At 36.4% G+C, this 15365-nt stretch overlaps 1 protein-coding gene across 13 annotated transcripts in view; it reads right to left on the bottom strand.

The window, feature by feature from the left end:
• Window positions 1–15365, bottom strand: part of LOC131045838 (uncharacterized) — a 313161-nt gene that overhangs the window by 212039 nt on the left and 85757 nt on the right. For all 13 annotated transcript variants that reach the window (XR_009105875.2, XR_009105876.2, XR_009105873.2 and 10 more), the window contains 7 exons: window positions 4187–4239; window positions 3946–4063; window positions 3508–3702; window positions 3312–3422; window positions 463–582; window positions 249–359; window positions 5–79 (listed from right to left, as the gene is read on the bottom strand). Coding sequence is in view for 9 of the 13 variants with exons in the window: in XM_059221423.1 (XP_059077406.1) it covers window positions 5–79; window positions 249–359; window positions 463–582; window positions 3312–3422; window positions 3508–3702; window positions 3946–4063; window positions 4187–4239 (783 nt within the window). In the remaining 4 variants the exon portion in view is untranslated. The remainder of the gene's footprint in view (window positions 1–4; window positions 80–248; window positions 360–462; window positions 583–3311; window positions 3423–3507; window positions 3703–3945; window positions 4064–4186; window positions 4240–15365) is intronic.

Genomic DNA, 15365 nt, shown 5'->3' with positions numbered 1-15365 from the left:
GTACTACAAGATGTGAGAGTGATTGTTGTGGAATGCCTGGTAAGCTGAATGAAGCCAGCTTTATTATAGCTGAAGGAAGCTGCCATACAAAATTGGTATTCAGTAACTATAGTAACATCTTACATATGAAGACAACAGAAAATTTCCTTCAAGTTCCAACAGAATCTGACTTCAAGAGAAAAGATCATCAATATGGACAAAGCCTTTTAAAAAAGAAAACCAAACGCTTAAATATATTTTATAAAGACCTGATTGCTTTTAGCATGCAAACCCTTGAACAGAGTTTCAAATGCAGCTGCCCTCCAAACAAGGCTTTCAATGATGGATAAAGCATCACCCATGGTAAGAGGGTACACATCCTACAAAACACCAATACAAAATTGCTTTAAACTATAAGAAGCCCCAAAACAAGGACTATTTCATTATTTTTGAAGGCAGCTATTTTATAGTAATTATACTCACAGTAATGCCAAGAAGAATCACACGTGCCAAAACCTCTTCAGATGCTTGAGTACAGAAACCAAGTAGCTGCAATGAATTACATTCTATTTCTCCAAATATTTCACCCATTGGAAAGTATGACTGAAACCAAAAGAACAATTAACCAGAACTCAAATTTGGGAACCTTTAATGCACAAACAGTAAGAACAGAGAACAATTATATTTTGTCTAAAGCCATGCAGTATCCAATATAAAATGAAAAGCTCAGAAATGTGAAACATTTGCACTAGTCACTTAGCCTTTTTCATTATAACTAAGTGCATTTGTTACTAAACAGAATGACGAGTTAGCTGAAGTCTAACCAAAGGGCCGACTTCACTTATATATTCAGAACACAAAGGGAATTGGAGGTGGCGATCATAATTGATTTGTCTGAGTCATATGTTATTCCAAAAAAATTGGACCTGAAGCAGAAAGGCATACTTTGCAGATTTGTTGGCCATTAGCCTCTAAGTCACAAGGTTCGAATTCGAATTCGAATTTGACAGCCATGAAATTTGGATGAAATTTGAGAAGGGAAAAATTCGAAAAAAAAAATTCGGATAAAATTCGCCTTATATAATTTTGTTTATTTTTAAAAATATGTATACTTCTAATAAATTATCAAAATAGCTTACATTGCTAAATAGATTTGAAATCATTATAAAAAGATGGCACATTTATAAAATATAAACCATAAAAAACATAGGAATTTCAGTAATGCTAGTGATTATAAATGATATGCCTAATACAATGTACAATCCCTTTTGAACCTGCAGAAGGAAGTGCACTTGACACCTGCATTTCTCTAAGAAAATTTTTACTAGGTAGTAGTTCAATGTGGGTTTGCAAGTTAACATTCTCTGTCTGGCCTTTATATAGCCACAGCCGGGAACCATGTTGAATTGAATCTTAGCGTGCAGGAAACCACCCTCTTATTCTAGGAACTTGCCATTTCTTTTATATACAAAAGTGTTATTGTATTGGATTACTTTATTTCACATTTGTAGTTTTTGTAAAAGTTATTCTACTGTCTGCCCACTTTTTAGCAGAATTTTTTTATGGCCGAATTTGAACGATTTTTTTATAAAAGTTTGAAATTTGATTAAATTCGAACCTCATCCATAAATATCGACATATTCTGTGACTTAGATTAGCCTACTCCTCAATATTTTGAGGATTGAATATGCCCTACAGGAGAATTGGGTGGCAAGTTTTCAATATCAGGGACCTACCTAAAGCACTTTTCTTGGTGTTATTCACTAATAGGATTCAAAATCTAGGGTTCAGAATGGAGATCCCTAGTTATGGGATAGGGAAGGTCTTTTCATGAAAGATTAGCATCCCAATTTGGATCACATTAAGAGATCGTTGAGATCCACTCAAATGTGGGTGGGACTCTAATTTACCTACCAAATATTGTTCTCACTTAACACTATTGAAGATTGGGAACAATCTAGGCTCTTTTGTAAATTTGAATGACAATATCAACACTTTACATGAATAATGGGTGAGTTTTGTCGATTTTTTGGATAGAAATACTTGAGTTTTTGGCAATTTTGACTGAAATTATGGCAAGTCAATGGAAAACGCGGCGGCAAGTTTTCACACGAGTAAATCACTGCCAATTTAGGCATGTGAGTACTCATGCATTCTATGAGTAGTCCCTGCACTTTACACGCATCATTCCATGTATTCTAACACTACTTTCCTATAATGCTCGCCCAGTGGTGGTTGTGTAATAGAGGCACGAATTACTAATCTGTTTGAAGCATTATCAGAGGCACAATCAAATGTTAAGCCTAATACTATTTAATGCTATGTGCTATAATGAAACTAACAGCCATCAACCCGAGAAATACTCAAGCACTTTTCTGAATTCTCTAACCAAAGTAATTTCTCATCTCACTTTGCGAGTCCACAAAAAACAGTTTCTATAACTAAGATCAAACTAAATGTCAAAAATCAAAAATTTCAAACCAGGATATATTTCCCAGTTTAAATTATCCCTCTATATAAGAATGCCCCTATTTTAACACTCTACTCAAACCCAATCTAGGTGAGATCTTTTGTGACTTCTTGGAGTGGCCCCTCCTATGCTTCTATATAAAGTTATAAACCCTTCTTGGAAGTATTGCTATTAAATAAAATCATTAATCACCAAGTCTCTGAAGATCTCTAATCTCTGTGATTACTATCTAGATCAATTTCAAACCTTGAGACTTGCTTTATTAAATCAACTGCTATTACTGTTCGACTTGGCTTTAGACCTGGGCTTGCTCAGAGAAAGCTTACTAAGTCCCTTTCATGATATACCTTACATGACATTTAGTCTTCCTGACATTACTTGTCACTTCAGTACACTAACATATTATCTTTCTCTATTCTCATACTTAAAAACCCTGTAAGTGAGCTGTTTAAGCTCTCTAATTTCAATTTATTTAATGGATATCAAACCTGCAAAAACCGCTGTAGATTTGATGGCACAATCAATGACCAGATTATCTCATTAAGATTTCTGCACTCTAGATTTGATCATTATTCTCCACAAATTACAAGTTTCAGCTTACAAGCATGTGTGTGGAGGCATGCATGCATCAGCTAATACCAAACTAAAATATTAAATTTAAATAAAAGAAAACGTATGAGATGCAAAAATACTCTATTTCTAAATAATAATAATTAATCACATAAGATATTTATTCTAGAATCACAATCATAAGTATTGGTTCATCAGATAACCAGAATACCTTTCTTTTGTTCATGTAAGAGGAAAGTATTAAGGAAACAAACAGATCTCAATCAAAAAACATATGCAACAAGACACGGACCTGAAAATCTCCAAGAAATAGAAACTGCTTCAAAATAGTCACAAACTGATCTTTATTCATGTTTGGAGCATATACAGCTACCACATCCATGCACCATGCAATGGCCTCCAACTGCACCAGTTACTGAAACCTCAGTATCTTTGAATGCATTATAGTTCACATCTTTTAGGCAGATTTTATGTTTACTCAAATATACCTGAAACACTGCAAGGTCACTGCACACTTTTCTTACTGCCTCAATCTTTTCTTTTCTTGAGATGTCCATTATGTTTGTAGCCTTGAAACAAGATGATCCGTAATTTTCTGGAAGAGAAACAAAAGCCATAATACTTTCATCCATCGCAAGGGCTGAAGTTGAGTATAGAAGAAATACTGTCACGAGCTCTGTTATCTAATCATCACATATTAGGCTTTAGCATAAGCATCCTCAAACTGAGTCTTTTATTCATTAATACTTAAAGAAGATGTATCAACTGTTTTTCCAAAATTAACTGCTGTAGACACTAAACAAAAAGAGTCAAGAAGAAACACATGCTGTTTATCAAACTAAATGTTGTCAAAATGGCCATGAACAATATCCCCTGCACATATGATCAAAGGTATTCATAAATCAAGAAATGGTTTCCAGAAGTACCTCTGTGAGCCAAGCCACCTTCAAAGACTCAGTTTGATTAACCATTGCCATCCACGGTTGTAGAAGATTTTGACATAAAGCTTTAATATTTATCTCAGATCCTATATGCCTTACTAGCCTGGCCAACAAGAAGAATCCATTCAGCACCTTTTTTCTTTCCTAATTACATGCTCCATCTTGTTTGCAGTTGATGATTATATGGGTATACCACCTAACAATAACAAGCATCCAAAGTACATACCTGCAAACAAATTCTTTAAGTCTTTTTCTTGTATTATCATTTGCAGCCAGCTCCTGCATCCAAACAAACCAAATATTGCAATGCTTATTGAATATGAAGTAATTATCACAAGGTGAAAAACAAACATGATACTCTTCTGATTGAACCACAATTACACGAACATAAATGTATATACAGTCGAGCACAACCAAAGGGTAAACTGAAATTTTTGGATTAGCATAGCCATAAACTTCCCCTGTACAGAATAGATGTGATGGTTGATCACAGACCAATAGTGATACTAATTAATTTACACTTCCAGTAAGCATTACTTTTCTAAGGATATATTCAAGATCAGAGTATTGGGACTCGTCAAGGACCCAGCCAGACTTGCTAGCCCAGATCTGAGGCACCCTCACCAAGTCTGCATCTGTGTCAATGAGACAAGTCTGTAAGGAAGGGAACTTAAAACAACATCCTTGGCTACCCTAAAAGCCACTAACACTTTAAAACACTATCCATTTTGAGCTTATTTTCACTCGCTCATTTTCTCTTAAACAACTTTTCTAAAACTTGAAGAGAAACAAATGCAGAGAATTTTCAAGACCACCCCAATACATATATGAATAGCATATAGTCAATTACTTATACATCTGAGGGTATAGGAAATAACATTAAAACTATTAAATTATATATATTTTTTGTTTTTTTTGTATTTTTAGTTTATAACATATATATTTGTTATACTATGTTAAGGTCCCTGTATCCTCAAAGATCTTAATTTTGGCTTGGTACAGGAAAATCCGCCCCACAAACCTACTCTTTACCACAAAAGCTAGAGACAATTTGTGCACTCTAACTCCAAATAAGGAGTAAGCTTTTCGAAATTGAAATAAACCTCCATAGCCATGTTTGAAACAAAAGGAAATGCTAAGGCCCAAAAAAATGTAACTACTTCCAAACCATAAAAAAGGCAGAAGAACAAGACACAAGCAACATATTGAATTCTTGTCAAACAAACATCCCAAACTACATAGAAGCACCTTTGAATAAAATTCTCTATGCGATGTCCTGCTAGTTTGCTATTATTTTTTGGTTAGATCCAGATCAAATGACACTACTAGGATCAAGTTATGGAGGTAAATAGTGGGATAAAGTGACTTCATCCCCAACTCCACAGCAATCTCAATTCCCTCATCTGGATCAAGATGATGCATTCAGCTATGTTTATTTGATATCTCAACATCAACAATGAATAAGTCCTAAGCATATCAATGTATCATACCACATTGCAAGATGTACAGAAAGATGAAGCTCCCCCCAGTCCAAAAAATACATAAACCATAAAGCCAATAAAACAGCATGTGTTCTAAGAAACGTGTGAATTTTGGTCTCATTAGTTTTATTTCAAGTGAAAGAGCCAACCAATTTTCCTGTAGAAAAGGTAGACGATAATGAGGAGAACATAAGAAGCTTCAATATGACCTGTCGAACCATGAAAATTGAGTGTGATGCATTGATGAACAATCATGCATAGGCGATGGCAAAGTTGCCTCCAGGTAAGCATCCAATTATATGCAAATAGGCATATAAGCCAAATTACAATGTTCATCTTGTTTCCAAAGGTTATTTGTAGTAAGTAAGAACTAATTATTAGGAGACCATTCCTCCTACAGTCAAAATAATGACACTTAGGTTAGCAACTATTATTGCACCCAATTTAAATGTAAAGTGTATCAAAATGTGAAAGGTAAATCGGGGAATATACACTAGTTGAGGAATTTAATGTATTTTAAGCAGCAATTGAACAAAACTCAAACACAACAAGCTTGACAATTACTAAATAGCTGAAAAAAGATAGACTTTTATTTCAATTGAGAACTTATATGAGATAAGAAAAATCTATAGGAGAGGTCTACGTCTTCCATTCTGATAGCGTGTTGTGAATCTAGCTATTATGTAGCCTTTCTAAAAGAAAAGAAAAATTAAAATAGCAAATAAGGGTCCTTGGTGAGAACAAGAGAATCACTGCTCTTGTTAGTGACCCATGTACTACTTGGAAATACAGCCTAACTCAAATTGAGATAGTTATATATATCCTTTTGAATCAGATAACCATACACACACACATTATATACACATATGCACATACATACATAAATGTGTGTGTATTTATACATATATACATATTTACACACACACACACACACACACACACATATATACTAAACATATATATATATATATATACAAATTTATCCATATATACATATATATATATATATATATATATACAAATTTATCCATATATACATATATATGTATATGTATATGCTAAGTCACCAGGTTTGAATTCGAATTCGAAGTTCGACAACTTTGAAATTCGAATGAAGTTCGATGAGGGAAAAATTCGAAATGTATAAAATTCGAATTAAGTTCGCCATATGTATAAATATGCCAAATATATTCTATAAAACAACCAATCTTTCATATGGGGGATGGTTCCATATGAATTGCTAATAAGGTTTATTGTAAGTAACATCTTTATCTCATCTTATGAGAATAACATAATCACCAAATACTGGAATACCTCACTGATTGGGTAATCAATTATCATCTTGGGCATTTTTTTTCTCATCCTAATTGAGGGTTCTAACTTCTAACAGACATATATATCTTGAAGAAAGAATGGATTAATGGGTTTTAATCAAAGAAAAGAAGATGTGTTTAAAAAATATTAACAGAAGAATTCGGCCGAACCTGGTGACTTAGTGTATATGTATATGTATATGTATATAACACACACACATACACAACAGCCTAATTCAAATTGAGATAGTTATATACATCTTTTTGAATCAAATAGTCATAGGCTAGATATACATATATTTCTATATATGTATACATATGTGTGTGTGTGTACATATATATCTATAAACATCATTGAGAAGGCATCACTTACCCTCCTGAAATGAGCGGCATTGTGAAGGTGCAGTTGAGGGTAGCATTCATACACTTTGAATTGTGTATCTCAATTCCCAACTAATCCCTTACATGTCAATCCTCTATATCTACAAGTTCTTGCCAGCATGTAAACCATGTATGAACTCATGTAGAATGATCGGGAACATTCCAAGTTCCTCAATTGTTCATCTAGATTATCACTGATTATCTTGGACCAGTTGATCATCTTCACCCTAGTTACTATCTCCTCAATAAAGTAGAACATCCATGGCTCAAAGCTAGAAGCTTGAGGGCATCCCATTACTTTGTTCTACAAGGTGACAACATTACCATATTCCTTCTTGAAGTCGGACCTAACAAGCCTCTCTAGTAATTTGAATGATGCTTTCTTGGTTTCAACATCTATGTATTGTTGATCTCCACACAAAAATCAGGTAAGTTATTGTAGATCCTCAAAGCTTCCTCCTTCGTCTTCTAAGATTGTGGAATTGCATCTTGTAATATCGAAAGCCTCCGCAATGGTCTCATCTATCAAATAAGCCAACACTCTACCATTGGGAGCCATCACTTGTATTTCTTTGGGATCACAATGCCTTGCACACTCCACCATCAACTCAGCACATTGTATTGCAAGGGGGAAACCGATGGCTTGTACAATTCCATTCCTCACCATCCTCTTGGCCGTCTTGGATGGATTTTACCCATGCATACGTTGTTTGAATTCCTCCATGTCAACATGTCCAAGGTTGGTATCTCCAATCTTCTCCCCTTTTGAGACAAACCTTGATTCTGGAAGGACTCTTTGCAATCATACTTCATTTGTGCTTGCCTTGAGACACCTTTGGCTCTAGTACCTGACATTCTAAAAATAAAACACCTTAACTTACAAAAATGAAAGAAATAGTTATGATAATAGCATGGAAACTTCAACAAATTCTTGCACATGTAGAAGGATTTTCTCATAATGGCTATCAATTAAATTCATGAAATCCTCCACCTAATCTAAAATCTGGAAATGCATGGAAACCTGATTTGAATTCTGATTTTGATAGGTGTCCAGCCCCAAATCTGCACTTGAGTGAACCTTAATTCACTTTTACTCTTCTCAAATGCACATCTATTCCTCTTTTCAAGATTCAAATCGCACTTGAAGATGATGATGCAAGCCTGAAATCTAATTAATATATTGATGAAACTCGCTCCAAGTCAAGGTGTTTTACTTCTCCTTTGCTGGAAAACTCGGCCCTCTTTAGGTCTGATCCAAAAATTCACCTTGCAACCTGCTTCATAGTGATGAAAATCGCTCCAATCCTGCTGCAATTCGCACTTGATCGGCTGGAAAAATCGCCTTATAACCTGATGTTAATCGCTTCCAAGGTCTGCTAAAACAGTTTGCTCCAGTATGAATTAAATTGGTGGAATGAATTGACGAAAGAAAGGTGTCTTTGACCTCTCATTTATATGCACTCTAGCTCAAAACACCAAGGAGACCGACCTAGTCCATATGATGTTTGCATTTTAATTTGAGTTAATTCACCTTAAGTCAGCCATGCTTAAAATCATTTATTTTTGCATTTAAATTTTAAAATTCCCTCCATGCCAGCCGACCTTTCCTACTAACTCCTCCTTGGCAGTATGAGACTGTGCACTAGGACAAAGAATGCATTTTCAGGGGTTTCATGGACAAGTGGGCGCTAGAGAGGAGTTTCGGATTATAGGACTCATGTGACTTATAGTTCTTGATTATAGGACTCATTTGACCTATAGTTCCGGAGTAGAAGATGCAATTGAGATATAGACAAGGATTTGTGAGTGCCTTCCTTACTTGTCCATTGATTAATTCCAAACTAAGGGTGCACTTCAAGGGTTATCCAAGACACATGAGTACTAGAGCAAGAGAGTTCGGAACACCTAGGCACTAGAGCAAGGTTGTGAACGATTATTGAGCACTAAACCAAGGTGGTCATGGAATTCCAAGCACTAGTGAAGGGTGATCAAGCAATGTTGAGCGCTAAACAAGGTGGCGCATAGACAAATGAATGTTGTGAAGAATTTTTCAAGGAAATCCACAAACTTGCTAAGGAAAAAATTAATTTTGAATGCGAATCCATGCTTGACCTTTGCACTACGCATTTTGATTTTGGAATTCCATATTTTGAATAAGGATCGAATTCTTTAATTTGGAATTACATACTTCACACATGGATTTAGTCTTTGAATCTTAGAATTCCTCATTCAACCAAGGATTTAATTTTGCATTTTAGGAATTCCTTACTTAAACAAGGATTGCAACATCTCGACCTTGCATTCCGCATTTTAACATGGATTGCACTTGAATTTTGCACTTTTGTCTAAGGATTTTTAGAAAATTTTCCTTACTCTTCCTTCCTGTCACCTTGACAAGGAATTTTCCTTGTCTTAGTATTGCACCTTTTGATTTTTTTACCATTTTCACACTTCACATTTCAATTTCTCAATTTCTCGACAATTTTCCTTGACAACATATTTGCAACATTTTTGCAATTTTGACAACTTTGAAAACATTTTACAAGATTTGACAACTTTTGACGATATTGACAACTTTCCAACCACATTTTGCACTCCTCACGATCTTGCCCTCAATTTACAATCCTAAAGCTCACTCATGTATTCTGGACCGAGACTTGGTGACTTGATCACATCCTCGAGGACAAATTCGCAATCGAGGCCCAAACTACTACCAGACACACTAAACCCTAGCAAACAACTAGACTATTAAGCAAAAAGAGGGGGTCCCCATTTGCAATGGGCAACACGTGAAAAGGTCACAACAAGTTGTAAATGGCTACATAGCCCTTGCGACTCCCACAATGTATCAGGCATGAAAGAAAGAAAGTGAAAACAATGCAAAGGCCAAGAATGCGATTTTCTGTGGATTATCCAAATCAAAGTTTGTAGAAATTATGAATTGCAAATCAGCTAAGGACATGTGGGATAAGTTGAAGAATATCTATCAAGGAGCTGATAAAGTGAAGAAAGCAAAGCTTCAAACCCATCAAAGATAATTCGAACACCTTAAGATGAAAGAAGAAGATAACATAGCCTCCATCGAACACCTTAAGATGAAAGAAGAAGATAACATAGCCTCCTATTTGTTTCGTGTTCGCGAAATCAAGAGGTCTTGGCGAAGAGGTTGCAAAAGTCATGATTGTACAAAAGGTATTAAGGTCCTTGCCTTTACGATTTGATTCCAAAGTTTTGGCAAATGAAAAAATGATAGATTTAGACAAATTGACAAAGGACAAGTTGCATGGTATTCTTTCTACCTATGAAATGAGGATTGAAGACAAGCCATCAAAATGGGAGGCAACCTTCAAAGCATCAAAGAAGGAAAAGAATAAAGCATATGAACGATGTGATAGCTCAGACAATGAAACTGATGAAGAAGAAGATCACTTCATGAGAAAGCTAGAGAAAGGATCTAAGAAGTATCAAGGTAAGTTACCATTCAAATGTTTTCATTGTAGTAGAATAGGTCATTTTGTTTCTAAGTGTCAATAGGGTAAGAGTGAAACCAGCGAGGCTGAATAGGATCACTACATAAAGAAAGGAAGAAAACATCAACAAAAGAAGGGATATAAACAAGGTCAATATGAAGAGAATAAGGATTTCCGAAAGTACAAAAAGAGTCTTTATTCAAAAAAAGATAATACCTCGTTAGGAGGAAAGTGACGAAGAAATTTCAAACAATGGTACAGAAGAAATACTCTTCCTGTGTAATATCCCCACTTTGAAATAGAATTTAATAATATATGATAGTAATATCCCCACTTTGAAATAGAATTTAATAATAAATGATAATATTATCCCCACTTTGAAATAGAATTTAATAATAAATGATATTAATAAAATTAAAATATAAAATGAAATAATTAAATATGATAAATAAAAAAGTAATTAAGTTAATGAAAAGTCAAAAGACATGAAAGGAAAAGTTGTGACTCCCTCAACAATGATATATAAAAGGGAGAAGAAAACCTCATTTGAGAGGGGGGATAATTTGGTGATGAGAAGTGCAGATTTGATTTAAATAATAAGTGCAGATCTGATTATGAAAGGTTGTGTCCCTTTCAAATGGTAGAAATAATGAAGAGTTACACTCTTTCAAAGGGTGCTAATGGTGAAAGGGCATGTCTCTTGCTAAAGGGCATACATGATGAAAAGGTGTGACCTCTCCCTCAAATTGAGAGATATAAAGGGAAGGAATCAAAAGCATCTAGTGACATCACCATTAATAAGATCAGATAAGAATTGTTATCAAGTTCCAGGAAGTAACACTTGTGTTCTTTATGGTATGCCTCCCAATCTGCAGGCGACATCTACAGTGCGAACTCCAACCGCAGGCTACAATCTGCGTACAGGTAAGAGGGGTTAAGAAGTCTTAAGGTATATATGTGTGTGGACGTGTGTGCCACACACACACATATGCATTTTTATGAATACATATATCTCTGATGATTACTTATATGAATGTAGCAATAAAGATAGAAATCTATGTAGAATATATATGTATATTTAGGATCATTAGAAAGATTAAAGAATATGTAAATGAAGAGGTAAATTATGGAATGGAAAACAGTAATGAATTATAAAATGTAATATTAATGTGATTATATGATGAAGGTTATAGGGAAGAAATTCCCTTAGCCTAATGGAGGGATTATGATAATCGCTGGAGGGCAGTATATACTGAATATCTATATGCATATATATGGCTTGGTTGACTAAGTTCATCCAAGAAGAGACGGATCTGGCCGGTCCCATCTGAGGAATTGGATGATGGGATGCATCATCCAAGGCAAGGAATTGACATAGGGTCTTCCTTGGATGGCTTGGGTGTAAGAGGTTACACCCAAGACAGGAATCGAATTAACCTTCGATTTCCTGGAGGGCTTGGATGTAAGAAATTACATTCAAGATAGGAGTTGAATTCACTTTCGACTTTCTGGAGGGCTTGGAACCAAGATGGGTTCCAAGAAGGCAAGCTTCACGGCCGCCTAAGGACATACTTTTGTATGGCAATTGTATCCTTTTTATTAGATAAAAGTTGTGATTATGTTAAGTATATTAAAGTTAGATTGCAATTTAGATTAATTATATATATATATATATATGTTTGTTGTATTCTAACAATCTATTTTGCAGGTTAATGATCTCTAACTAGTAGAGACATAACAGTGGTATCAAAGCAATGATCCCGCCATCCTGCAGAGTAAAGATGAATCATTGAATCATTCTAGACAATAAGAAAAATCTAACAATACGTGTATTCATGTGTATGCTTTGTGTTTGTAATTATCCATGTGTATGCTTCATGTTTTTCATGTGTATGCTCTTTGTTTTTTTATTCATATTCGTAGATGACATAGTTTGAGAAAGTTAAAATCTACATTGCTTGAGGACAAGCAAATTTGGGAGGGGTGGACTGTAATATCCCCACTTTGAAATAGAATTTAATAATAAATGATAATAATATCCCCACTTTGAAATAGAATTTAATAATAAATGATAATAATAAAATTAAAATATAAAATGATATAATTAAATATGATAAATAAAAAATTAATTAAGTTAATGAAAAGTCAAAAGACATGAAAGGAAAAGTCGTGACTCCCTCAACAATAATATATAAAAGGGGGAAGAAAACCTCATTTGAGAGGGGGGATAATTTGGTGATGAGAAGTGCAGATTTGATTTACGTCTTCATCATATAATCACATTAATATTACATTTTATAATTCATTACTGTTTTCCATTCCATAATTTACGTCTTCATTTACATATTCTTTAATCTTTCTAATAATCCTAAATATACATACATATTCTACATAGATTTCTATCTTTATTGCTACATTCATATAAGTAATCATCAGAGATATATGTATTCATAAAAATGCATATGTGTGTGTGTGTGGCACACACGTCCCACACATATATACCTTAAGACCCTATAATGTCCCTACTAGTTACAAATCATTAACTTGCAAAATAGATTGTTAGAAATTTAGAATACAACAAACATATATATATATATATATAGAAGTAATCTAAATTGCAATCTAACTTTAATATACTTACATAACATAATCACAACTTTTATGTAATAAAAAGGATGCGATTGCTGTTGGCGGCAATATTGTACACGGAAATAAAACTAGTTAATTAAGTTGTAAATGTGTTGGTTAGTTGTCAACCGAGGGGTGGTAGTTGCAGTGCGACGGTTGGCGTTCGCACCCCCTTGGCATCTTTATATACTTCCGAATGTAACTTGTGTAGAACAACGATTATGAATGGAATAACATATTTGATACTTGTCCGATATCTATGGCATTGTTCTGCATTACGTACTTTATGCTTTAAGTATTCACACGAGAGGGCAAACATTTGGCGCCGTTGCCTAGACGTACTCGGGAACGGACGACGCGGATGGCACAGGGACGCGATGGGCCTACCAGTCCGTGAGATGAACCCAGAGGCCGACGACGCGCCCACGGAACAATCGGCGAATGGGAAATTGAACCCTGTAATAATCCCGGCACAATGTTGAGATAAATTGTGGCCGAAAGGAAAAATAATAAAAGATTTTTTTGTTTTTTTTGTGTACATGGCGTGTGATTGCTATGTACGGAAGTGATTTATGCCCAAAATATTAAATAAAGATAGAAATAAAAAAGCAAAAACAGACGAGTGGAAGGCCGCGCAGAGGGCCTTGATTCTGGAGCAGCGAGTAGAACGGAGACAGAGGCTGAGGCATCTTGCCGAAGGGTGGCCTAAGGGGAACCAAGGAGGTGTCACGGAGGGTGCAGAAGCCAACAGAAATTTCTACGCGTCGCCAGAACACCATAGGGTGAGGAGCCACGAAGAGTTTCTGGAGGAAACAAGGTTAAGGAGAGATCTAGTCGAAGAGACCCGGGATAGGTTCAGAAACTTATCCCTTACACCACAAAGTGAGGATCAGCAAAGGGAGGCAGGAGTGGGCGCGGGTGACAACGAAGGGGAGGATAACCGTACGGTAGGTGCCACACTCAGCAAGCAAAACACTGTACCTCCACTCACCCACGCAGAACACACCATCGGCACCAGAGGGAGAGGCGCAGGGGCACAGACACAGCCACAGCAACCTCCAGGAAGACGACCCCCATCGAAGGGGAGTAAACAGAAACTGCCGAAGTTCAATGCCGATGGGAAGGAAGATCCCGTCCGCCATTGTCGAACGTGCGAAACCATATGGTCAGCAAACAGTGTTACCGACCAAAACGAATGGGTAACACAGTTCCCAGCAACTTTAAGGGGAGTGGCCATAGACTGGTACTCAGACATGGATAAGGCCAAAGTCGGCACATGGCTCGACCTGAAGCAGGAGTTTGGGATAAAGTTCCACCTCCTGAGAGATGACAACGAAATAGTCACTGACATCTATGGAACGAACCAGAACAAGAACGAGACTGTCCGAGCCTATAGTCGGCGACTGAAGGAACTATTGGGAAAAATGGAGAGTCAACCAGCAGATGGGTTGAAAAAGTGATGGTTCGTGGAGGGACTAAAGCATTCCCTCCGAAGGAAGATGAAAATCGTTCCACCTACATCGTACGAAGACGCATACAATAAAGCGATGGATCTCGAGAGCGAGACCAAGACATCGAAGAAAAAGAAGAAGAAGGATAGCTCGTCCAAGGAGGATGACTCGTCACAGGAAAGCAGCAGCGACAGCGAGGCTGGCAAACAGGTGCAAGCGCTCCGGAAAGACATGGAGCGAATGAGGAGGGAATTCAAAACAATGAGAAGCACCAGTCGGACCGAAGGGGACATATGGTGCACTGAGTGCAAAGAGGAGGGGCACACAAAGGGTACTTGCCCGAAGAAGGCATTCTGCGAGATTTGCCAAGTGATGGGACACTCCACCAAGAAGTGCCCATACAACATGAAAACCCAAAGTACGCAAATGAGCCAAGTGTTGTTCACGGAGCAGGCCACAACATCCGCACCAGCGGGTACGGCCTAGCAAACCAACACAACGGCATCATCTGGAGGTTACCGAGACAACAGACGCAACGGCAGAAGGAATAGCAACAATAACAATAACGGAAGCCATATCCAGTATGACGCCAAGGGCCGACCAATTATCCAATGTAGGGCCTGTAATCAGTGGGGGCACTTCGCCCGTGATTGCACGAAGGAAGCCACCCCTCAGCACCTC

This window comes from Cryptomeria japonica, chromosome 5 (genome assembly GCF_030272615.1).
Source record: "Cryptomeria japonica chromosome 5, Sugi_1.0, whole genome shotgun sequence".
Taxonomy (NCBI): Eukaryota; Viridiplantae; Streptophyta; class Pinopsida; order Cupressales; family Cupressaceae; genus Cryptomeria; species Cryptomeria japonica.
Note: the sequence above shows the minus strand (reverse complement) of the source record. Positions and strands in the feature narration are given on the sequence as shown.